Raw genomic sequence first — 24,098 nt, forward strand, 5'->3', positions numbered from 1 at the left:
ACTTCTCTGTGGCATGACATGAAATTTGAAAGAGGGGGCAGGAGCAGGAACACTCCCGTAGAAAGAGAGGATTCTGTTCTGACACCCTCAGAGGAATGTCAGGATCAGGGTGCTTTCACACAGAGGTGAGTGTGTGCCATGACAAGAGGCTTGTGAGACGCTACCTGAGCTCTGTGTAACCTCTTTAGCTCCTCCTGCTTGGCTTGTCTGCGGGCAGCTTTCTGCACTCGCCGCGTCAGCTTGGCATTCAGCTCCTCTTCTGTGTAGGCCCTCTGAAGGAAGGAAAAACAGCAGCAGATCTTATTTACATGCTCAGAGATATGGGGGCAGGGATGACCATTTTCTCTTCCAAAAATCTCAGAAGGGAGGTGTTCTGTCTTTGCCATGGTTGTGTCAAAAGTCAAGCTTCTGTAGGCAAAGGTGTTCACAGTGCAGTGAGCAACAATTTCAGGATCAAATCAGGAGTGAAGAAGCACTTAAGCCAGCTGCAAAGCTGTGATTTTATATAACATCCCACCCCTGCCTTCCACCACTATATGAAACATCTTCCCAAAGATCAAATCAGTTTTTATTCTCAGTAACTTTCATTTCTCAATAAATTTAGCCAAATGGATTTAGATAAATCAGTCAGTACCATAGAAAGGGTTCATCTTGATGGGGTCCCCTTGATTTCATTTCAAAAGAGGATAAAGGCTTGTCTACATGTACAGTGACAGCAGTGTAAGCTAAGGACTTATTATAGGCTAGTGTAGAATATTACACCACCAGAAGCCATCCAAAAGGGGAAAAGCTATGTTTATAGAAATAGAAAGGTATTTACTCTTCTGTCAGTGAAACTAGTTTAAGAATACGTCTTTCTAACACTACTGAAATTTGGTTTAGGATCTTACCAGATACACTAGTTGGATATATTGTAGCCTAGAAAGGCTTTCTCTCAAAGAGTTTTGAGAGTGTCAAAAAAACTTCACAACTGCACTAAGTAAACTACAGCGAAGAAAAAGCCTCTTTTCTCATGTACATGTATGTAAGCCTTAAGGGACTGCTGTAAACATGTGTCTTCCACTTCTGGAAGGAGATCTCCTCCGTAGATGGTCAATTTCAAGAACAGAATGTTATGTCAGGCCACCCTGAAATTTGCTTTATCTAGTTATTGTACTGCCACGTTGGTCAGTCTGCCTCTGTTGATGGTTCTCAGTGAACAGAGTTTAAGGCAGGATTACAGCTTAATTAAAAATCCCTCAGGTAGGTCATTGGCAAGCACCATTGTTAAAGCTTCAAGAAGCTCATGCCTTACTCTTTCTTTTTTTAAAGCACAAAATCCACAATGGTACTCAAATCAGAAGGTAAAGTGACAGAGCATGTGGCCTTCCTATCCCCTGTAACACTGTTGTGACTGTAAAGACAAGACAATAAGAATTTCAGAAAGCAGCAACTTCTGCCTTGATTTTAGCTTGATACAGAATTCCACTAAGATTTGAGGGAACCCAGCAATTTTGAAAGCTGCTGATTAAAGTGTGATGATTCCTTTGACCTCACATTCTAAGTATCAAAAAAGAAGAATATGCAAACATATTTAAGTGCCTTGGAAACCAATTTGTTCTGAAGCTCACAGATCATCCACATCACGGTACAGTGGTGCACTGATAAACGCATGCATTCCAACCAGACATTTCGGAGCTTAATGCATTTTTGGGACATATCCTCTACAAAGAACTTGCTGCCCATGTCTGCTAACATCTCAGGCATGCACAGTCAGTGTTGATGTTAGTGCACATGTGATGGGGAGCTATGGATTCAATGGGTTAATGGAGAAGGGGACATGCAATGCAACAATGGCCAGCTAGTGGGAATGGAGACACTACCTTTGACGAGTATGATCTCTTGAATGCCAAGGCGTGTGGTACATAGATCGACTTTAAAGGGGGAATGGTAAAGGGAAAAAAATAAAAAAGAAACGTACAAAATGAAGCAAAATCAGTTCAACATTGAAAACAGATGCACAGTAATAAAACAAAGTGGTTTTTACAAGAAACAAAATTGTGCAAATGCTGAACGTGACCCAGACTGATGAAGCACAATGGAACTTCTGGCTACAAAATCAAGTTTCTAGCACTTTTCTGAAGGCAATTAGTTTTGGCAGCCTCCCTGAAGATACAGTCAACTTGGAAATACCTTTTTCCAGAGGAATTATTTGGCCTTTTTCTGCCCGTATGAGTACAGAATTCCAGCTTAAGATTTGGAATAATGGCTTATTTCTGGAGCATATTTAGTTTGAAGTGGCTCAGCTAACCATGTATTTACTCCATCACACAACTCTCCACTTACATTCTGATTTACAATCTCTCCTAGGAGTTGTGTTTCTTCCATAGTTTTAAATTATCTCTATTTCATAGAAATTATAATTTACATGTAACCAACATCATAAATATTATTCACTGCTTTGTGAACTAAGAAACGCCAGATGGGCTCAGAGTGGGTTGTGTCTCCTGCAGTAATGGAATCTCCTTGCCTAAAAGGAGAGCCTCCAAAGATCTTGAGGAGCTAAAACTGGAGGGGGAAAGGAGCAGGAAAAGGAGGGGGAAATCACTACTTTCTCTAGCCAAGGACATTCTATGCTACCCTGTACCCAAATATAAGGCAAGTAAAGCACTTTGCTTTATTTGCTAATAAGAGAGGTAAATTTCCCTTCATGTCATGAAGTCCAGAAGGCATTGTGCCACTCTGGGCAAACAGACAGCATTTTGCACTTTCACATTCAATTAACTAAAACCAGTCACAAATGAGAAGCCAGAGAACACCACCAGCACGTTTGCACGCTCCAGGAAAAAGCAAGCTACCTGTGGTGGTAAAACAGATGTGAGCACACCACCACAGCAGTACAGGAACAATGACAAACACACACACAGTGACATACACCTACAAACACAACACCCACGGGGCAGGAATGCTTTACAAGATGCTTCTCTTCAAAGGCACCACCTTAAACAACACTGAATTAATTCACTGCTGATCACAAAGAACAGGCTAAACAGAGCAGGCTGTCTGGGAAGCAAGCTCACTACATTAGCAAAAAAGCAGCACGAACAGGATTTCAGTTTGGAGAAGGGGTTCACATAAAAGTTAAGAAGCACACAGTAAGTCAGCTCTCACCCATAATAAGTAGCAGGCAGTTTATAACTTAAAAAATACAACTCCTGCCCCAAATCAGTACAAACCCAGCTTGGTCAGACTCGAAGTTTGGTTACATTTCTTTTGACAACAAGGCATTCCAGTGTTTGCATATATATTCTACATCCTTAGACAGGATGCAACAAAACAAGCTAAGTCGAGTTTTCCCATCCATGTCCTCTAAATAAACACATTCTCAAAACTAGTCTTAAGAAAACTCAGCAGAGGCTGAGTAAATAAACTCTTAATGTAACTCCAGTAACAGCAATTGAGGGAAAATGAGACACTACCCCCATACCCTCGGCAGAGCTTGTGAGATACTTTCAGTATGAGGATTCCAGGCATCTGCCACTGTCACCTACCATCCCCTCCAGTGCTTAGAGATGTGATCTTTCTTTCTGCAAGAGCCATTTTAAATCTAAGTGGCTCAGCATAGAAACAAAATTACCATCAAGGCAGTCCAAAGCCTGCAAACAAGGATGGACATTACTGCATCCTTGCCTCCTCCGGAAGGAGCTCCGAGGGCAGAGCAGTAACTCTAACTCTTATCTGAACCCCAGGTATTGGGTATGTCCTCTGCTGGCCCCAGGTACCTCATTCTTCTGCATCTCTTGGAAAATGCAGAATTTCTCATGAAACGCCTTGAGGGCATGCAAGGGGGAATGGAAGGGGGAGAGAAAAAAGGGAATAAAATAAAAACAGAATAATCTTCCTCTCAGATGAGATCTAGACCAACTAGGGAAAGAGATTAAAAGAGAGATAAGTAAATACAGAAAATTCCTATTTAGTTCATCAATTTCTTCCACCAGCCTTAAATTCATTAGCTATTCTAGTTCATTCTACTACATATACTTAGAAAACATTTCATATGACACTTCAATTTGCAGTACTGCCACACCTTTGCCATCTCAGCCAAGGATTAACTTGGCATCTGAGACCGATTTGTGCACATGGGACGACAGGTTTGAGACAGGAGAAACAGGCCTGTGCCTGTCACATTGCCCTCCCAACTGCTCTCTTCTTCTTGAGCTTTTTTAACATGTGTACCAGGCACCACCAGGAAAGAACAGTGGGAACACAGTTTTCATTTTGGTGTACCAGAAGAGCCTTAGTGTTCTGTGGGGTCAGTACAATCTCTACTTATTCCTCCAAACCTTGTCAATTCTGTCTAGCAGGGCTTAGAGGCTCCCAGGAATGAAAATAGGGTTCTTCATTACTCTGAGCAAACAATTCCTTAAATTATTCCCTTGTTTTTGCTTTAATAGTGACATTCTAAAATTGAATCAAATAGCTGAAAAACAGCTAGCTTTGAAACTTGGCTTTCACCATGTATTTTCCACATAAAAATGTGTGCAATTAAACTAAATCCTTATAATAGATCTTTAGGCCAGTAAGGAGGGTGCACAGTGAGCTCCCTACCCTGGACTTCAGGAGAGCAGACTTTGGCTTCTTCATGGATCTGCTTAGTAGAGTGCCATGGGATAAAGCCCTGGAGAGAGGAGGGGCCCAGGAGAGCTGGTTAATATTCAAGGATTGCCTCCTCCAACCTCAGAAGCAATGCATCCCAACAAACAGGAAGTCAGGCAAAAATGCTGGGAGGTCTGTGTGGATGAACAAGGGGGTCCTGGACAAACTCAAACAGGAAAAGAAGTCTACAGAGGGTAGAAGCAAGGACAGGTAGCCTGGGAGGAATACAGAGAAATTCTCCAAGCAGCCAGGGATCAGGTTAGGACAGCTAAGGCCCTGATAAATTAAATCTGCCCAGGGACATCAATGGCAACAAGGAAAGCTTCTGTAGGTATGTCACTGATAAAGGAATACTAGGGAAAACACAGGCCCTCTCCAGAAGGAAACTGGAAATCTGGTTATCCAAGATATAGAAAAGGCTGAAGTACTCTAACTTTATTGCCTTGATTTTCACCAGCAAGTGGCTCCAGCCACACCATCCCAGTCATAGAAGGGGCTGGGAGAATGAAGAACTGCCCGTGTAGGAGAAAGTCACATTTGAGAACATCTAAGGCATCTGAAGGTGCACAGGTTCTGAAGGAATTGGCAGAGAAAGGGCCTAAGCCACAATCCATCATATTTGAGAAGCTGTGACAGTCGGGTGGAGTTCCCACTGACTGGAAAAGGGGAAACAAAATCCCATTTTTTAAAAGGGGAAAAAGGAATACCCAGGAGACTACACGCCAGTCCGTCTCCTTGCAGTGCCCAGTACAGTAATGGGACAGTGAGACAATGGATGCTCCTTATAACAGTAGAGAGTAGCTTGTAATCATGAAAACAAGTGAAACCATCTTATTTTAGATAGGACAGTGAGCAGACTTACAGGAAAACCTGCTCCCTGGGAGAAAGAGTAAAAACAACAACATTAATCACCCAAGTTTCTGATGGGATTCTCTGAGTCTGTGATCTGAACGGTGCTAGATCCATCTAAAAGGCATTTCCCACCTACATACCTCTCGTTTGGATTTCTGGGAGGAGCGTTCCAGAATATCGTCACTGGAGAGGTCGGAGTCCTCTGAGAAACTCAGGTGCTGACGGAGCTGTAAATCTGCAAAGTCGGGAATAAAAAAGGGAAGTTAGAGAAGTGGTAATGATCCTTTCTGTAAACTCTTCAGAGCTCGGTTGAAGGCTGTTTGAGCACGAAAAATACTCAGTCCTTTCATGTCAGTCTCAAGTTGTTTTGCCTGTGAGGGACCAAAGAAGCCCTGCTCCACAAAATGACCAGCACAAGTTTGAGCTTTGTTTTAAGAGAGCATCACTTACTTCAAATGCTGTCAGAAATGGTCATGGTTCTCTCTTTGTACTGTATCAATGCTCTTAGCACAGATACAGCACTTGGAAGGACATCAGCTGGCTCTATTTTGGCTGTTTGTACAATGCCAGAGAAATGTAACATGTTCGCTTTCAATCGCATTTAGGGGTAACTTCTTTACTGTATCCCAAGCTGCCATTAAACATCTCGGCCTGCAACTGGTGGACATGGGAAAGATTTACAGGAGGCTGCAAAATCCCTCCTTCAGAGATCAGCAGACAGCCATCAGATTGCTGAGAACAGGAGTAATGGCATCTCTCAAGTCTTCAACCACCATGGAGCCAGGTGGAAAGAAAGAAAAGAGACCAGCCAAAGGAAACATGAAGATCAGATTTAAAATAGGGATGAAATGCCACAAATCCCAACAAAAAATTGTTTCTCAAATGTAAGGCAGAAAAAAGATGTGCCTTGTACACATTGAGAGTTGAACTCTTAGTTAGGGTTCCATTTTTTTTTTCAGTGGATTCTGTCAATACACAGACACACAAATCCAGTCCCTTGCACTTACCCTGCTCTGCCCATTTGACACTGGGGAGCAGCAGCATTCAGCAAAGCAGCTGAATGACAAAGCAAACCAAAACTACTTTGAAGGATACTTTGGAAAAGTAGGAAAAGCACATAGTGCAGAGGCACATATCTGTTATACCTGCAGCTGTAATCAATGGAGAGGCCTTGTGCTTGCCAGAATCCACAGTGGCATTACTTGAGGGAGTACTTGGGCAGGATTTCTCATCAGCCTTTTTCTTCTTGTCTTTCTTATAGCTAGAGAAAACAGACTTCCATAACGACCTAGGCTTTGTTGCTTCCTCTGTCCCACCACTAGATTTGTCAGAAAGTCTGCTATCATTTTTGGATTTCTTCTCCTTTTTGTTCTTACGAGGGGAGAAGAGAGAACTTCTTTTCTTACTCTTCCCACTGGAGCCTTCTGAAGAGCTGACAGACCCTTCAGGTCCAGCCATATCAGCAGGAGGAGTGGAGAACTTCTCAGTAGCAGAATTATGTTTTCGTGCGGATCCCTCTGCTAATTTCAAGGCCAAATGCTTTGGAGAGTCATAGAACAGCTCTTTGGTCTTCAAGGGCATGGAAGATGCCTTTCGTGCCCTTGTGGCCCCAGCAGCAGCAGCCATCTCCATATCTTTCATCTTACACAATTGTTTAGCCATGGCATCACGGAGCACCTGGCTCTTGACAGACTTCTCTCTGGCTCTCATTCTTTCTTCAGCAAGCTCCTTGGCCTCCACAGAAATGTCAGGGAACACTCTCTTCTTTTGGTGACCCCCTCCTTCCAGTGAGGGTGGACCACCATTTTCTTTGACCAAGGGCAAAAGATGTGGTTTCTCTGGCCTTGGCCTACTGGTAGGAGGTGTAAAGAACTTCTCGTGAAGGCTTGAGTCCTCTGTCCTGTCATCATACGTGTCCTCCACATCATCAGCGAACGGAATCTCATCCACGCTCTCTGCAAACGACTTCCGCACGTCGTCTCTCTTGGCCGGGGGGGACTCCTTGGCAGGAGGGGCAGGCTCCTGGTGTCGAGGAGCAGGAGGTGTTGATGCTGGTGTTGGAGGTGACCTGGCTTCGACCTCGTTCTGCCAGAGTGCTTGGTACCTCTTTCTACGCAGCGTGGCTGGTTCCTCATTCTGAGGAGGTGGTGGGGGCGGGCTCGATGGAGGAGTCAGCATGGTGGAGTCGGAAGTGTTGAAGCTCTGGCTAGCCATAGTTCTCATGTTAGATGAGCTCTCCTGAAGGCCAAGCCCAGAACTGCTGGATACATCTCCCCGTACTTCACTGGAAATCCTTAGCTCTTTTTCTGATGGAGACTTCGGAGTGAGCAGAGAAATCTGCTCGTTTTCTAACTTGGACAGTCCCTGTCTTCTTGGGGCAGGCTGGGGTTTCACAGGAGGGATCTTTTCATCCCCTGAAATATTCCTGCTATTGAAAGTCTTCTGAGGAGTTGTCTCCAGAGCAGACACAGTGAAGTTACTCTCTGAGCGCTTGTTTCTGTCCACGGGGGTGAGCCCTAAGCTCCTCCGGATTTCAGCACTCTTCATCCAGAACTCTTCCACAAGGCTGCTCCGTTTCAGGGCTTCTTCTGCAGTAGTAGGGCTCCCCAGTTTTTCCACCTCACCATCCTGGCCCCTAAGGGCCAGTTTGGCCAAAGGAGTAGACGTTAAGGCTGGGACAGGTTGGAAACATACTGGAGGCTCCACTGGGGATGGAATGGCTGTTTCAGCAGAAGGCAAAGGCTGGGAACAGATAGGCAGTTGAGGAGACACTGGGGATGAAGCCAGTGCTGGGGCTCCTGGCTGAGACTCTGCTAGTGATGGGGGTGCAATGGCCTCTGGTGATGCAACCGGCTGGGACAACACTGGAGAAGGTGGCACCAAAGGGCTCTTAACTTTCCTGTCTTTGGGAATTTCATCCTTTGGACTTTCCTCAAGAACAAAAGGCTCAGGAAAAAAGCGTGGCTCTGGGGACTTTATTGCACGGCACACTTCGGCCAGGGGATCTTCTACATCCTACAAAAAAATGAAAAAGAGAAATATTAATAGTCACTGGGCACACCAGAATACTTTTTTTTTTTTTTTTTTTTTTTGCTTTTAACAAATCTAGAAATAAGGAAACCATCTAAGTATCAAAGTATGAAAAAACCCACGTATGGCATCCCATCAGCAGGCATTGAACATCACTTAGGATTTCTCAACAGTGTGGTGTGCTTTTCTGCCCCATTGTAAACTGTGCTTGGTAGATGACAAGGCAAATTGGATTTTTTGAAAAAAAAACACTAAATTAAATTCCTTAAGTCTATTTCTATCTTTTCTCTCTCTCCCTTTGAATCTCCAACTCTGTGTATTGCAGTGGTCCCTTATCTCTCACAGATTTGATCCAAGTCTCCCCAGCTCCCACTCGTATGGCACTTTGCTGCTGAGGAGCACCTGCTGCCATGTTTTCTCTGTTAAGAGTAAATTAGGCTGCAATTACCTTGTCCCTTAATAAGCTGAGAAATTTTGGTTTTCCTCTCCTGCATCCAGACTGCCCTTTTACTCAAGAGCACAGCTCATTGTTTGACAATTTAACCCTTTGGCAGCAGACTCCTCTGACTGAGTTCTGGTGTTCCAACAGCATCTTCTGCTCCAGTTTTCTTTGGAATGCAGACACACGACCATCAGAGCATAAGCCTCCCCCACTGTGTGTTTGTACGACACATTAAACACACAGTCTTGAGAACTGCATTTAGGCCTTGTCCTAACGTCTGCCTGCTAAACAATAACTGTGTCTGATAGAATCATTAGATGGACATAAAAAACCAAACTTTATTTTAATGGAAAGTGAATGTTGTCAGCAATTGCTGTCAGCAAACCACACCCAGCCCACTGTAAAAGTAAACCGGTCTATGCCAAAACTCTCCAAGATAATATTTTAGCAATTCCTTAAAAAAAAACCAAAACCCCAAAACATTTGGAAGGGAAAACTTGAATTGAACATTTTAAGGATCATGTACTTCCAGCTCTTAGACACTGCAGTAGACTTGCAAGCTGCCTCCCAGGGCTGCCAACATGACAGTACAACACTGACATGCCTCACGTCCTTAAGCTGAGCTATGTTGAACTCTGGAATAAAGAGGTACTGCTTTGGTCACTACTGTAATTTTCAACTACAACTGTACAGAATCTGCTGTTGGTACATAAAAGACAGGCAGACCAGGCTAAACAGGAAACACCTTCCTTATGGCTCCCCTCATTTGTCACATTTCCCTGTTGTTAACTGCTCACTGAAATTAAAATGCCCTGTGTAATTCTTCCCGGGGCTTTGTGATGGAAACTGGTGTGGCTGTGATAAAGCCACTACACTCTGAAAATAGGAAAGAAAGATAGTATACGTTATATTTTAAGCCTAAATGAAGTGAGATTTCAAGATCAACATAAATATTAGAGACAGGAAAGAAGGAGAGCCCACTGATGTCAGTCCTCATTAGGTTATCCAACAAACTCTTTCATTGAACTACAGGTGCTAAGTAGAAAATGTCAAAGACTCCCTTTCTTACCTCTGCTTGTTTTGCTTTGGGACTAGCAGCTGGAGACAGAGGAAGAACACTGTCACTAGGGGGCTGGATAGGGATGGATGGCTTGCATGGATCTAGGGAAAGGAAAAATGTTCCAAAAACACATAAGACCATTAATATTCTACTTTTTTTAAATGTTATACACAGAGAGTAGTGACAAATATCTCGGCTTTTTACAAATTCTGGATGCACATCTGTAACACAGACATAAATTTTTAAATGTCCAAAATAGTACAAGCTTTTTAATGTAACAACTTCTACAAGAAAAAAGAAGTTAGAAGCGTTCTCACATTTTACAAAGCTGTAATTAATGGATTCAGAACATTCTTCTCAAAATGTTAATGCAAGCACAGACCTTGCCACTGAGAATACTGAGATGGTTCAAATCCAAGAGACTCTCTTCTCCTAAACCCCATAACTGTATAGACTATCTCAAATGCAATTAACATCATTCAAGCACCAAAGAGAAAGTGATTACCTTCTGTCACACTGTGAGAAGCACCTTCTGCTTCTTCTTCTTCATCTTCTTCATCCTCAGAGACTTTTAGCTCTGGCCCTTCTACGTGTCCCCGACGTAAGCGAAACTCCGCCTCTGCATCAGACGCGATGTCATCTGATCATGGATGGGTGGGAAAAAACCAAGAGAACCTGGATACAAGTCCATCGGGACACAGTATTTCCTATTCATGTGGTGCTAACCACTTTCATAACCTGAACACCTAAATGTTCACTCCTTTCTCGGTGTGACAATTAGTCATTTAAGCAGTAAATGTAAGCAGTAAATGATTGGACTGTTAGCACCAAGAGTTAAACCAGCAACTGAAGTCCTGCCTTATCAGTTCTCTGGAAAATTTTCAGTGTTTTCTGCCATATGCAGTTAATTTTACAATAGCAAGGGAAGGATTCTGATGCAGTATTATGGAACTTTCACAAGTTTAATTCTATTTTTGTTATTCATCAGGATCAGCAGTGAATACAGACACAAGACACGTGGCGAGAGGACATGAGAAATTCATTACATAATCCAGGACGCTGAGGTTCTTCTCTTTCTTTTTGTCCCTCACTCCTGGCTGCCTCTCGAATATTTGAAACAAACTCCCACACCTCTAAAAATAAGACCAGGTTTAAGTACCCTCATGCAAAGTGTTCATTGCTAACACAGTTCTGTTCACACAACAGGTTTAAAGGCGGCACAGTGGTACCCTACCATCGTCCAGCTCTGCACCCGTGTCTCCCTCTTCACCTGCCTGCCCTTCTGTGTCTGCAGGCTCTGTGCCCAGCTCATCCTCCACATCATCCTCCTCACATGGAGCTAGAATATATTCAAATATTGAGGAAAAAAAAAGAAAAGAAAACAAACACTACACAGTGAAAACGTTCAATATAGAACTGTACCAACAGTTTATACTGGAGATGTTTATTAATTACTGTCAAAACAAGAAATCCTGACATGTGTCACCTGGAGAGACATCTATGGTGAAGTGACACTTGCAGACTCCAACGAATCAAGGAACGCCTGCCCTTGGGGAGTCTCCAAAGGCACTTGCAGTGAAAGCTGCCAGGGCTTTTCTGAGCAACAGATGTTATGAAAAATTAAACAAGAAGGGGACTGGGAGGACCTCAAACCAGAATAAAGGTTACTGTTCTCCCAGGAAGATTTTGGTTTTTTCTTTACCACACCAGAAAATTACCACCACTTGATAGCATGTGTGTATTAGGTCAAAACTGAAACCTCACAATTAACCAGGACTGTTCATCTTGAAACAGGCTTTGAGGGTGTAAGTAAAAGACGGAGTCTAGGTATGAGACTGACCATTATTACACTTGGAAACTGTTTAACTCTGTGCAGCTACAGCAGTCTTTGGTAATAAGGTCTAAGAAAATGCAAATGCTGTACAAGCAACTAGCGCACAAATCGAGATACTTTCAAGTAATTAAAATGACATATATAAAACCTTTTTTCTGTCACAGATCATTAATTGAGATACTTTTAAGTAATTAAAATTACATATTCAAAACTCTTTTTTTCATTTACAGACCACAATTTGATTTGCTGGGTCAAAATAAAGAAGGGATTCTTGAATTTGTAACTCTGAGAACTATGACATCTGACACTACTGCTTGTGACAGGATTTAATTACAGGAGGAGAGACAAGACCAAAGTGTGGTGTATAAATTTATTATTAAATGATACTTTAAAAAAAACCTGTGCAATGGATGATTTGCTGCCTTTTTTGGGTTTTTTTGGTTAAACATTTTCATCAAACATAACTTAAATATTAAAAAAAGCGAGCACTTCCAGTTTTTTTTTCCACAGTAGCATCAGTGAACTACAATTTTAAAAGTGTGCAGCGAGTTATCAATTCACATTCAACAACATGCAGACATTTAACTCTGTTGTACACCCTGCTGCAAATGTGTACACAGCCAGCATGTCTTATGAGGCAATTTGCCAATTTTACACATAGGATACAGCTCTATACCAATGATAAGAGATGTTTATAACTACCTTGATTGCACCTGTACCAGTAACCCAAGTGGTGCAAGTCTCTAGGCCTGAACATGCAGTGTCACACTGTCCTCCTGAGGAGGGCACCAGGCACAGCTCCCAGCAGTGAATTCCCAGGGGAGGGCTGGAGGCTGTTTCCAGCCCAAATGCAGCCCCCTGCTTCTGGATGGCACAAGTTAAGCCATGTGGGAATGAACCATGGTGGGCCAGCTTCCTCCCGAGTCAGGGAGCAGGATCTGATCCTTTGGTTTTTTACTAGTGACTCTTGGAACTATTTCTATCACTGCTAATTAAGACAATCTTGAAAACAAACTAACCCTCCCTAAAACTGAGGTCTTGCAGTCTCTCCCTTAATAAGGGTGTTGGCTTATTTCAAAACAGCCTTCAGCAGGTGGTTTGTCTTCTTCCTTCAACCTGAGAACTTTCTTTTTTTCATGCTCTGTAGTATTATTCACACAGAAATGTATGGACTAGTTTATTTTGTCAGCTACTCTGAAAAGGCAGTTCCACTCATGCGTGATCATGTACGGGCCTATTCCTTTACATCAGAGGATTATCAAATCCAGACCCTCACCAATGCCAAGCACAGGAAAACTTAATCATGTGGCAAAGGCTGGACTGCCCACAGGAGCATTTATAAATCTACTGAACAAAATCAAACTATACTCCAGTCTGATTGCTGCTTAGGTATGCAATAGCTTATGTTATTCTGGAAATGATAATGTCATGGAATGGCTTTATGGTAACAGCAAATGTGAGTAATCTTAATCAAAACTTGCAAAAAACATGATTGATGTTAAGAATATCTGAATCCACAATTATGTATGTGTGGGTCTTCAGATCCGGAAACCATGAATGAACGTGACACACACAGATTGTGTTGGAGAGAGAGGAGAAAATCAGGTTTTAAATAGGTTGATACACAAAAACTCAATGGAAGATTACAGATGCATCAATAAGTAACAACTTGGTGCAAGGGTGGATCCCCTTCTGAGGGACATGGAAAGCTTGCAGGTGGCTGGTTATATTATACATATACTGTGCATATACATATATGCAGTTAGGGTAAGGAGCAAGAGGCCAAAAGCTGTCACACAGTAACTCAGAAGTTACACACTACGGCAGCCAGAAACTGGGATCAGCACTTGGTTCGTATTAGCTGGCAGCTGTGAGCAGCCTGCATCGTGTGCAGACATCTTGTAAACACTGCTGACTTGCCAAAGCAGCAGCAGAAGCGAAGTTTAAAAGGCAAGCTGGCTATTCTGATGTGCCAAAGCAACTCAGCTGTAGGTCAACTACCTAGCACAGACTCTTCCACTGATTTAGACACCTTCACAGCTTTACACAATGTACTCCCTCACTGTCATCCCAGAATCTTCAGGCTCATCAGTTTGTAAGAGAGCTTAGAGGACCACGCAAAAAGAATCAGCTGAGCTCTGCCACCCTTCAACATTCTTGAGGCTTTCCTGAATAACGTGAATGCCAGGTCAAAGGAGACACAACAACCACTATTCCTAAAGACCTTAGCTTCGACTTATTCTTCTTTCCCGTTTTCTTCACCACATAACTACAGTTTGCAGCTGCTACAGAGAAGTGCACTTGCTTTAAGCACTCTCTGGCACTTAAGCTTTCAACTGCAAGAAAGCCCCATGTTCCTTTACTCTAGGGGCTGGGGGAAGAAAAACCGGTCCCATCTTCAGTTTACAAAGCAAATCAAAGCGCTCAGCTAGATCCCTCCTCCATGATTCCACCCAGGATGAGCTGTCTTTGGCCTGCCTTCAGAGGGGTTACGATGAGTGTGGAGTTCATGCGAGAAGGGGCTGTCTGAGCAAGGCGGACATGCACACTCCCCTTCCCCCCTCCACGTCCACTCATGCAGTAGCGACAGGGCCGTAAGTTCCAGGGTTAAGGTACCAGCTCAGCTGCTGAAGGCACGGAGAAGAGACGGGCAGGGTTATTGTGCATTGGAATACATAGAACATCACCAAACTACCTCCAGGGACCGTCTCCAGCCACGCCTGTACCGCCTCATGGCGTACGGAGGGAAGGTCGGATGCTGAATTTAAAAAACAATAAATTGTAAGAAACCAAAATTAGACCATCCGTCAGTGTCTAAAACAGAAGAGTGACAGAGGGAAACTTTTCAGTAGCAAATACAGGAATAAAACCTATGAAATTTCAAACAACCAGCTCCAGGCTTGAGAATTAAATCAAGATAACACACAGATGTCAGGGGCCTAATCTTCCTTTTGAATCTGTAATGTCAGAGGAAACGTGTGGCACAGTGAGAAGAACACTCCATCTGAACAGCAGGTTGCTGCTACTGTGCTCCCCTAGAAACTCTGCAGAGGAGGGAGACTGAGAGAAGGAAGAGCTGAGCAATGAGAGGGGTCTCAGGTGTCCCAGAAGCTGTGCTGCCCAGGGGCCCACGCCAGCAGGTGAAGAGCAGCTCCCAAAGCAAAATGAGAGGGACTCCAGGGAACTGTGACACTGTCCCAGGCTGTCACATCAAACCTCATCACTGCTGCTGCCAGTGGGCTCTCCAAACACCTCGGATCACAGAATACAGCTCCTCAGACAGGAACAATCTGCCTATTGAACTGAAGTTGAAAACTTAGAGTGTGGCCACAAACACGTATCAACAACAGCCTTTTAAATACCCAAACTGCTGATCACACCTGCACACACCTACAGCAATAGAAGAAGTTAATCATAAATCAGGATAGTCCTAGCTTGGCCCAGTTTCAGGGGACAGAAAGGAAATACTGACTCCCTTCCCGAAGGAATTTGGAAAGGCCACAAAATCAATTTTGGAAAGATCACCTGTTGCTGGCAACTGTAATAGTACGCCACAGAAAAGTAAGGATTATAAAATACAAATTAAAATAAAAAATTGGAAACCAGAGTGACACAGACCCCCAAGCAGAAGCACAAGTAACCTTAATTGTTGTAAAGTTAAGAAACCATGTTAACATTTTTTACTCCGTGTTTTTTAAACAATAATCAAGCAGTCTAGAAATACTGTAAGTTTCACACAGTTGGACACAGCCTATTTCTGTGGCTGCAGTGGGAACAAAATACCCATCTCTAATTTGTAGGGAGCTGATTTCACACCAGAAAGTCCCAGTGCATTCTACAAACTGCAAATAAAAGTACAGCCAAACTGATCTGGAATTGTGTATCAAGCTAGACCAGGATTAAAAAAACAAATTACACCAAACATCTAAAACTATAAGGAAAAGATGATTATCTGGAATAGAAGAGAATCAAGTATCATGAGGTAGAGCTGCAGACTTTTTAACCTAATTTCACATTTGCTGTGAAAGACACCCCTTCTCACAGCATATATACTCCCTCTACAATTCTGTCACCGTAGCTGCAGACTGAGAGAAGACCACTGCTCATCGACTGCATGATGGAGTTTTATTTGAACCCACAGGTAAAGCACTTATGACATACTTACCTTAAAACACGCTGTAACACAGCCTAGAACAAGGTCAGCAGGGACTGCTGTAAGCTGCTCACATGAGATCTAGACTATAGGCATTTTCCCCCTCCAGAGTTTTCCTTTGAGTAACTGACATCTCACATTCAAGGTAGATACACTGTCAAATCTTACATACAGCGAGTCAAACCCCCCACTGATCAGATTTGCAAGCCCTTTGACTCCCACCATTCCCTGCTAATACCAGAGGCAGTTACATACTTGAAAAAGAAGCTGCAGAGAAATATGCTCCATACAGAAGCTGACCCTGTTCAATCTTTGTTCTAGTAGCTACACAACGCAGCCCCTCAGTTTTCCCTAAAAAGTGTAGAGTCCTCACTGACACAAAAAGCACGAGACTACTACCACTGGCATCCCTAGTCAGTTACAGAGGGCTGATTGCCAGCACTACCAAATTGTGTGTGGTGAGGACAAATGCTACGGACTCAAAGCAGGCAGACAAATAGGTCAGAAGTCACAGAGTCACGGAGCTGAGAGAGCAGCAATTTTAAACACACACTGACCTGAAAAGCAAAATGTTTAACCAAGTGTAATTTCAGTGCAATTTGAAAGTAGTTCCTTTCAATCACTGCTGCCCCTGCTGAAGTCACTGCTCTTGAAGGGCGCAGAAGCAACAGAGTTAAACAGCTGCAACTGTGATCCAAGAACTGATGGTGTGGGACTTGGGGGAGATTACCTCTGGAGGTGGAGGACTTTGAGGCTGAGACCATTTTTTCCTCCTCCTCTTTTTCACGGATGTGTGTCCAGTGCACATCTGCCAGGATCTCCAGAGGATCAACCGGATTTACAATCTGCTGCAGCCTAAGGTTTCCAGCTAGCAGGAGGAGGGCAATGGCATAACAGGTTGCAGGCAGGGTGTATGAAGGGCAGGGAGGAAAAGATGGGAGAACAGTGGAAAGGAAAGGTAGCACATCATAGGAAAGGAAATAAGAAAAGAAAATATTATTGGCTAAGGTCAGTTTGCAAGACAGACAGAAAAAGCTCAGCATTGTGTGTGCACGCATACACCAATACAGCGCTCCTCAGGCTTCCCATCAAAGCTGAATAACGCCATTCCAAAGGCAGAGGGATGCTATTAAAACCATCTTTAGAGATCATGTCTGCTGCAAGAAGCTTCCCTGAAATGAAAGACGTTCTCTGGGTGTCCGACAGTACATGGTATGTAAATACCAATTTAGCAGAAATTTCCAGCTCCTTCAGCCCATTCGTTATGATTACTGCCAAAGATGTACTGCTGCTGAAGGGGAGGGACAATCTCCATCTGATTGATGCACCAAGATAAAAGGTTTTTCATTCCCCACTACTGGGTTAGGTACTTCTTTCTAGGCTGGGTACACATTTCTTTGTGAATTAAGTAACATGATGGATCGGAGAGTTTCATGTATGTATGTGCATATGAACACATGGGCACATGCTAATTTTAGCACCTAAAACACCTCTTTGTTTATTCCTGGCTCTTTTGTACTGACTTGCTCAAAAGGAGAATATTTTTCTGAAGGGTAACAGCATTTTGGTTGTGACTTAACAGCTCCCCAGCAGGGAATTCCTGTCGCACAAATTACTCTGTTTAAGAGAAATTGCATTACTCCTCAAATCCCTGCCTACACAAAGCTTAGCTACTTATGGAATGTCAAAGAGAACAATGGGCACCTAAAGCCATTGATGAGCTTGTTTAACTCCTGCAGAACAGCTGCCTTGGGAGCACTTACTCTGAGGTATTAAATTTATAGACCCTGTCTCTATTGCTGTCTGCTCTGGGACAGTAACTCATAATTCATTTATCCATAATAAAATGGACAGGTGTTCACCTGTTCACTGTCTGCAGGAGGGTCTTCCAAAGAAAATGTCTTAACCTGGAAGGAAAATGCCCACTTACTTTATAAAGTAGGAAGTCAATTTTCACAACTGTATTACCACTGAGTAGGGCAAAGCACTGCTGCAGCTCTTTAGAACCTCAAAAGCAGTTAGATTTTCATACGGTGCTCGAGTGTTTGAAGGAAACAAGACACATTAGCAGCATTTAGAGCTTGCGCTCATTATTTCCTGCTGTCTCATTTTAACAAGTTCCTCTCTCCCAGCCATGTTTTCCCCAGACATGACAAAGTGTTTGGGATTTCCGTTTCAGGAATGACTACGTGTGAGATTTGGCATTAAAACCGCAGAAGAAACAGGCAGAAGGAACTGCAGGAAGGACAGAATCAGCAGACGGTTATTAAAGGGAAAAGGGCTCAGAGGCACAAACTCAAATGCAGAGCAGGATTCACAACGTAGCCAAGTATTCTGCAGCTTTATGTCTCTTTTGCCTCACAGAGAGTTTTTGTATCAATTGGCACAACCACATGGGCTACCAGAGGCACTGGACATCCTGCAGGGACAGGAACCCGGGCTGTTCCCGCTCCTTACCAAAGCACTCGCATGCAGGCCCCAGGATGAGTAGAGTTAGCGTTTGCATCGCCACACAAAGTTTTGTGTTAAAGGGTTTAGGTTTGCCAGCAATGGCTGAGAAGTACAGAGTCACTCAGCAAGGCTCGGAAAGAGCAGGTCCCACGTGATCTACGTGTTTTAAAATGGATTGCTCTGGGATTTAGACCACTGTAACATACACACCTTTAGTTTCTCCACAAGCCTCTGCACAGAGGCCTGAGCCTGTCCCGTCCCTCTCACCTTCTCCAATAAATAATGAGCAGCACAGCCAGACATGAAGGGCTGCTGCTTGGCTTAGAGGCAAACCTAACACTTCTTTAATGTCTAAGTGCTTGAGAACGTCAAACAACACCTGGCACAGCCTTTCCTCAGGACTGTCTGCTAAGCTTTGCAGGAAGCTGAACATTAATTGCACTTAGATTTGGAATGGTAGCTTTCCTCCATTGCCATTGTAGCACCCACCAGCACTTTATAAGCTGTGGGCTGGCTCAATGTTTTCACTTCATTGGAATAAGGAGCCACCTGCAAACCAGCTCCTTAAAGAGTCAGGTCTGAAGCACTCTAGCAACTGCAACAGGGGGAACTTCTCCAGGGATGCCCTTCAGCCACCTTACTAATACTTCTCATTCTTATCACAGAAGAGTTAAATGGCAAAAAAATTATAACACTTCCACTTTTTTTTTTCTCTTGAGAAAAAAAAAAAAAGTTAGTTGGAAGCTAAGCTACTGTTATTACAATCATAAACTGCAAAATATGCAGTCTGACAACTGCATATGCCCCCTTACATGCAGAAAGGCACTTGGATTTTCCTCTTATGTATTCTGGCTCTAATGAACCACAGGGAGAGAATCAGAGATTAACAAGCTATTAGGACCAAGTGTTACAAAAAAACCCAACTATTAAAAATAAACTGCAAGAAAATGCATCATGGAAAATGACACAACCAGTTAGATTTGAATGTCTGATTAATTTTATGACCATTATGTAACTGTTTGAAGAATCTTGAGGGATTGCTGTAGCTTGATTAGTTGCCTTCCAGACTCTCCCCACAGACAGACACACACAGAGGACAACAAAAAAAGCAAATTTACTGGCACAAGCAGTCTAAAGGCAGTACTTCTGATGTGTCCCATGTGTCTGAGATAATGCACAGGTGCAAGCAGTCTGCATGTATAGAACAAATCTGGAACTCCTTATTACCTGGGGGTCACTGCTCATGCAAATTACAGTAGCAAATTGTCCAGGTTTTCTAGACATCCTGAGGTACTCAGCAGCTTTATCACCTGCCTAAAACAGTGGCAATGACAGATCTGATTTATGGCACTTGAACCACGAGATGAACAACAGCTACTGAATCGGTTTTGAGGGAGCTGGTAACACAATTAAATAAAACACAGAAACTCTTCATGTGGGACCTGCTCTTTAATACATTCCCTGCTCCTTTGGGGAAGTGGAAGTGGAGATGGTGTACGGGTACCTTTCTGTGTACCCGAGTCCTCTTCATCTGAGAGATGTTGAAGCCAGAGGCCTTGCTGCAGCTCTCTCTCCCAAGGGTTATACTCCCCCTCTACAGCAGAGGGAAGCACACATCCACATTTAACACCAGACACGCGTGTACACACACAAGCCATGGAGAGAGGGAAAGAGAGAAACAGAGAGGACAGGATCAGAAAGAGAGACTGTCTGGAAATGCAGCAACTCCCCGTACTCCCGCTGTATCCAAAGTGCCTGACAGGAAAACTGCTGGAATGAAACAACATCCGTCCAAGAGCACCACAGCTCAGCAGACTGAACACACGACATGCATGTTACCATACTTATAAAGAAGTCTTGATTTCCACAGACTTCACTCATGAACATTCAGCTCCTACATTGAGAAAGTAGCCAAGGAGCCTGCTGAGCTCATCAATGACACTGCCACAAAGACTCACAAAACTGGACCTCTGCTTGCAGTAGGCAGCCAAAGACCTTTACGAAAAAGCTCTTTGGAGCCTACAAGTCTCCACAAAAAGGAAATGTGAGTATAAAGACAAAGACAAGAGCAGTGAAAAATTTGGCATGGTGGTGAAACACTGGAAACATGTCTATTCTGAGCACAAACTTTGCGTTTTGATGACTGAGACAAACACAGGGGAAGGAGTCTTTCCCTAAGATTTTCCACAGAAATCTTTCAAAGCTAAAATGGGAACTACCTGAACTCCCTTATTTCTCAAGGCCATCTTTTAACCAAAGAGAGCTACAAGCACCTTCTTGTGGAACACCCTGCTGACAGTGACAGGCCCCTTAGTGAGGCACTCTCAAACTGAAAACACTGCAAATACAATGCTTCCAGTTCCTGCTGTCAAAGAACAAAGGGCACATTCAAATCTAATTCCAAATAATAATAAAAACCAACCATAAACCAATACAGCAGCACCAAGCTGTGCATTGACATGCTGGCAAGCTGTATGGGAAGCATATTGTGTTGGTACTAGTACTCTAAACTGTCCTGTGGCAAAGTCCTTCAGTATCCAGAATGATCCACTTCAAGCTTTCCTTGAAAATAACCCCCTCAAAAATCAGAGCAACAAAGAAGTAAAAGAAGTAAAGTTTTCCAAGGCAAATCTTTCTCAATCTGCATGGAAAATACTCATTTTTCCCTGCTGGCTAGCAGACAGAAAGGACAAGCCAAGCTAACCTTCACTTGACTCCTCATCTTCTTCCTCTTCGTATTCCTCCTCATCATCATCATATTTGTACTCGATCTCATGATTTTGCTCAGCCTCAATCTCTTCTTCACTCTTTCCCTTCAGGAGGGCATGGATACGCACGGCCTCTTTCCATGGCACACCACCCAAGTCTGAAGGGGGTTGCTGAGGCAGCAGTAGTTCATCATCTTCCTCCTCATCTTCCTCCTCCATCTGAGATTCTGAACTACTGTAAGGTTTTAGAAAAAAAATAAACATTTTATTGCTAACAATAAATAATAGTATTAAAGATTATGAAGTCAATGTTTTCTTGATTAGTCTTAGATCACTATCAAGTCATTTCAACACACATAAGCCTGAAACATAACTAATTTTCAGCTTTCAATATTTCATAGGCCTTTTAGTGACAGCATCACCTGTGGGCTGCAGTATGGTCCTTGTCCTGTTTCTTTTAAAGAAGGTGAGGCAGCAGAAAAGTGCCTGTGAAGCCAAGTCCAAACATTTCTGCAGCATTTATTGTTACAGTTCTAGACAATTGAATACAACAGAAAGAAACTATTTTCTTCATATCACACTGCTCTGGATAAACTGGTGCAAGAGTTCTTCACAGTGTCAGAGTGCAGAAGGCCACATCTTTTGATATGGCAGCTACTGCTAAGATGATTTTGGCACTTGCTCCTGTGAACCAGAGAAGGCTTTGGGAGTAGAAAGAATACAAAACACATCAGGCAAAGGATACAGCATGTGAACTAAGCAGAGATGGAGAAAAAAAATTTACAAAATTCCTCACTTTTCTGCATCACAGACAGAAATATGTATCCAATTAAGTACACAGTGTACATGGTGGCAGGACACTGTAGGAAGCAGTGCAAAGATAATTACAATAATGAGCTTATTATTCCCACAGCAAAGTCTAAACCATGCAAAGCAATAAATCATTAGTGCCTTTTAGAAGTCATCTCTGTTTAATTCTAACAGTTCCTCAGCATACGCAGCGGGGGCAAGAAGTGTAACCACTTATCCAGTGACATGTAATCCAGCTCACTCTGACATGCCAGAATACCTACAGGGACTGGGGAGAAAGATGGTTGCATTTGTCACTGGAAAATGAATGAAAACTACAACACACTCACAGATCCTCTCTGCAGGGTGAAAAGGTGCTCTAGCTTTGTTTTACCTTAAAAGATCATTGTCATAACAGAACTGCATTTAGTAGAGCAACTGTTGGATGCTTCCCCTAGAAATCTTAAAAGGCCCAATTCATCTGACTGAAGGAGAAAACTGTTTGAGAATAATTAAAGTTTGGGTGAATAACCTGAGAACAGTATTTCTGCTACCTCCTTATGCTCACTATCACTGGCTAACAGCCTTTGGCAGAACCCATTCCATAAAGACAATGAAAGGGAAAACCAGCAAGTGGAAAGTAATGAAGCTTACACTTCATGTAGATCTATAAAATATAACTTGTACAGATGCAGTATGATATTTACATAATTTTATTCATCTGCTTGTCTGAGAGTCTGTTTTTGATAGCGAACCTAATAAGGAAAACACTTTGTTCATGCTCTGATTGTCACACACTTCTGAACATAGGATCTTAAATTCTCCTCACTGTTCTGCATACAAACAACATTATTTTGCTCAAATTACAACCCACTTTTTCACAGCATAGACTCAACAGTTATTTTTAACATGTTGCCTGATTTTCCCATGTGGAATATGGAACACAAACGCTGCTGCAAGCCATGGACTTGGTGCATGGAAACCAAAGCATACTCCAAAGGCTCTATGCAGATATTGTCACAAAGATAAAAAGTGATGCTCCCCTTCTCCCTGATTTGCTTTCCCACCCCTTGGTATGGAAATAAACCTGACAGGTGCTGCATGCTGGGGGCTTGGTGTGCTGTCAATAAAGTTTAAATTGTTGCCATGGGTGCTGAACAGGATGAGCTGTTCGACCAGCTGGCTTATCTCACGGAGGAGTGACGACACAAATTCTTCACCACATAGCTCACTTTACCTTCTTTGGCTTTTATTTATCACTTGGCTTTTGTTTGACCTTTGAACACTGAGAAATAAGAAGCTGAAAGACAGCAGTGAGAGATGGCCTGGTATAGTGAGCATTCCTTTCAACATGGAAACTCTGTGCCACAGGAATTAATTCTATAAAGCAGAAATCAAAGACCAAGGTAGGTTGCTCTATAGAATTTGCATAAGCAGTTGAGTAATATCTTCAGATTTAGTGCTGAGGAGAGGAACTGAAACCTAAGCTGTGGCAATGAATCTCTTCTCTTCCCTTGCCATACAGACCTATACAGCACAAGCTGTCCTATGACACTCCTTTGAAAGGCCACAGGGCACGACACCAAAACTGGACATGGCAATCTGGGGCTTACTGCAACTTAAAGGCAATGAATATGGCATATAAAAGGTTTCCCACACCTCATACTACTGTGTAGTCTGGGTTTAGTTGCCTAATCGATCTTTTTTCTTACTGAAGCTTAAATAAGATTAACTCTCTTTCGAAAAAATCTACTTTGAATACTGTTTCCCATAACCTTTCTCTGCAGTGTGTGTGTGATGGGAAGCTGTGCACCAAAATGTGAGGTCTCTGCCTGATTTCCATCAGCCATCTCAGTGAACCCTGAAAGCCCAACCCATCCTTTGTAAGACACGGAGGGAACAAAGAGTTCCCCATCCCCTCCGCCTGCTCCTAACCCTGCAGCGCTGCACCAAGACAGTGAAGATGATTAAATCAGGGCCTTGGTTGGCTTGTTGCAGGAGTCAAAACTTTTTTTTTGTTGCTGAAAAAGTAGTCAGACTTCTTTTTGCAGTCTTTCTGCGACATTCCATGGAGTGGATATAGCTGGACAGAGAATATCCAATAGCTACATCACCTAGAAAATTCTCCCTCTGCTCTCTCTGAT

The 24,098-nt window shown here is 43.0% G+C and overlaps 1 protein-coding gene across 4 annotated transcripts in view; it reads right to left on the reverse strand.

Moving 5' to 3' along the window:
- Nucleotides 1–24,098, reverse strand: part of MICAL3 (microtubule associated monooxygenase, calponin and LIM domain containing 3) — a 162,967-nt gene that overhangs the window by 22,658 nt on the left and 116,211 nt on the right. For 2 of the 4 annotated variants that reach the window (XM_048301418.1, XM_048301417.1), the window contains exons 21-30: nt 21,162–21,400; nt 16,737–16,874; nt 11,254–11,358; nt 10,525–10,659; nt 10,029–10,120; nt 6,633–8,502; nt 5,628–5,722; nt 3,762–3,809; nt 1,863–1,913; nt 165–272 (exon numbers count right to left, since the gene is read on the reverse strand). In XM_048301418.1, the coding sequence (XP_048157375.1) occupies nt 165–272; nt 1,863–1,913; nt 3,762–3,809; nt 5,628–5,722; nt 6,633–8,502; nt 10,029–10,120; nt 10,525–10,659; nt 11,254–11,358; nt 16,737–16,874; nt 21,162–21,400 (2,881 nt within the window). Of the gene's footprint in view, nt 1–164; nt 273–1,862; nt 1,914–3,761; nt 3,810–5,627; nt 5,723–6,632; nt 8,503–10,028; nt 10,121–10,524; nt 10,660–11,253; nt 11,359–14,548; nt 14,612–16,736; nt 16,875–19,961; nt 20,052–21,161; nt 21,401–24,098 lie in introns of all 4 variants that reach the window. The other 2 variants (XM_048301414.1, XM_048301415.1) reach the window with 2 other exon arrangements.

This window comes from Corvus hawaiiensis, chromosome 4 (genome assembly GCF_020740725.1).
Source record: "Corvus hawaiiensis isolate bCorHaw1 chromosome 4, bCorHaw1.pri.cur, whole genome shotgun sequence".
NCBI lineage: Eukaryota > Metazoa > Chordata > Aves > Passeriformes > Corvidae > Corvus > Corvus hawaiiensis.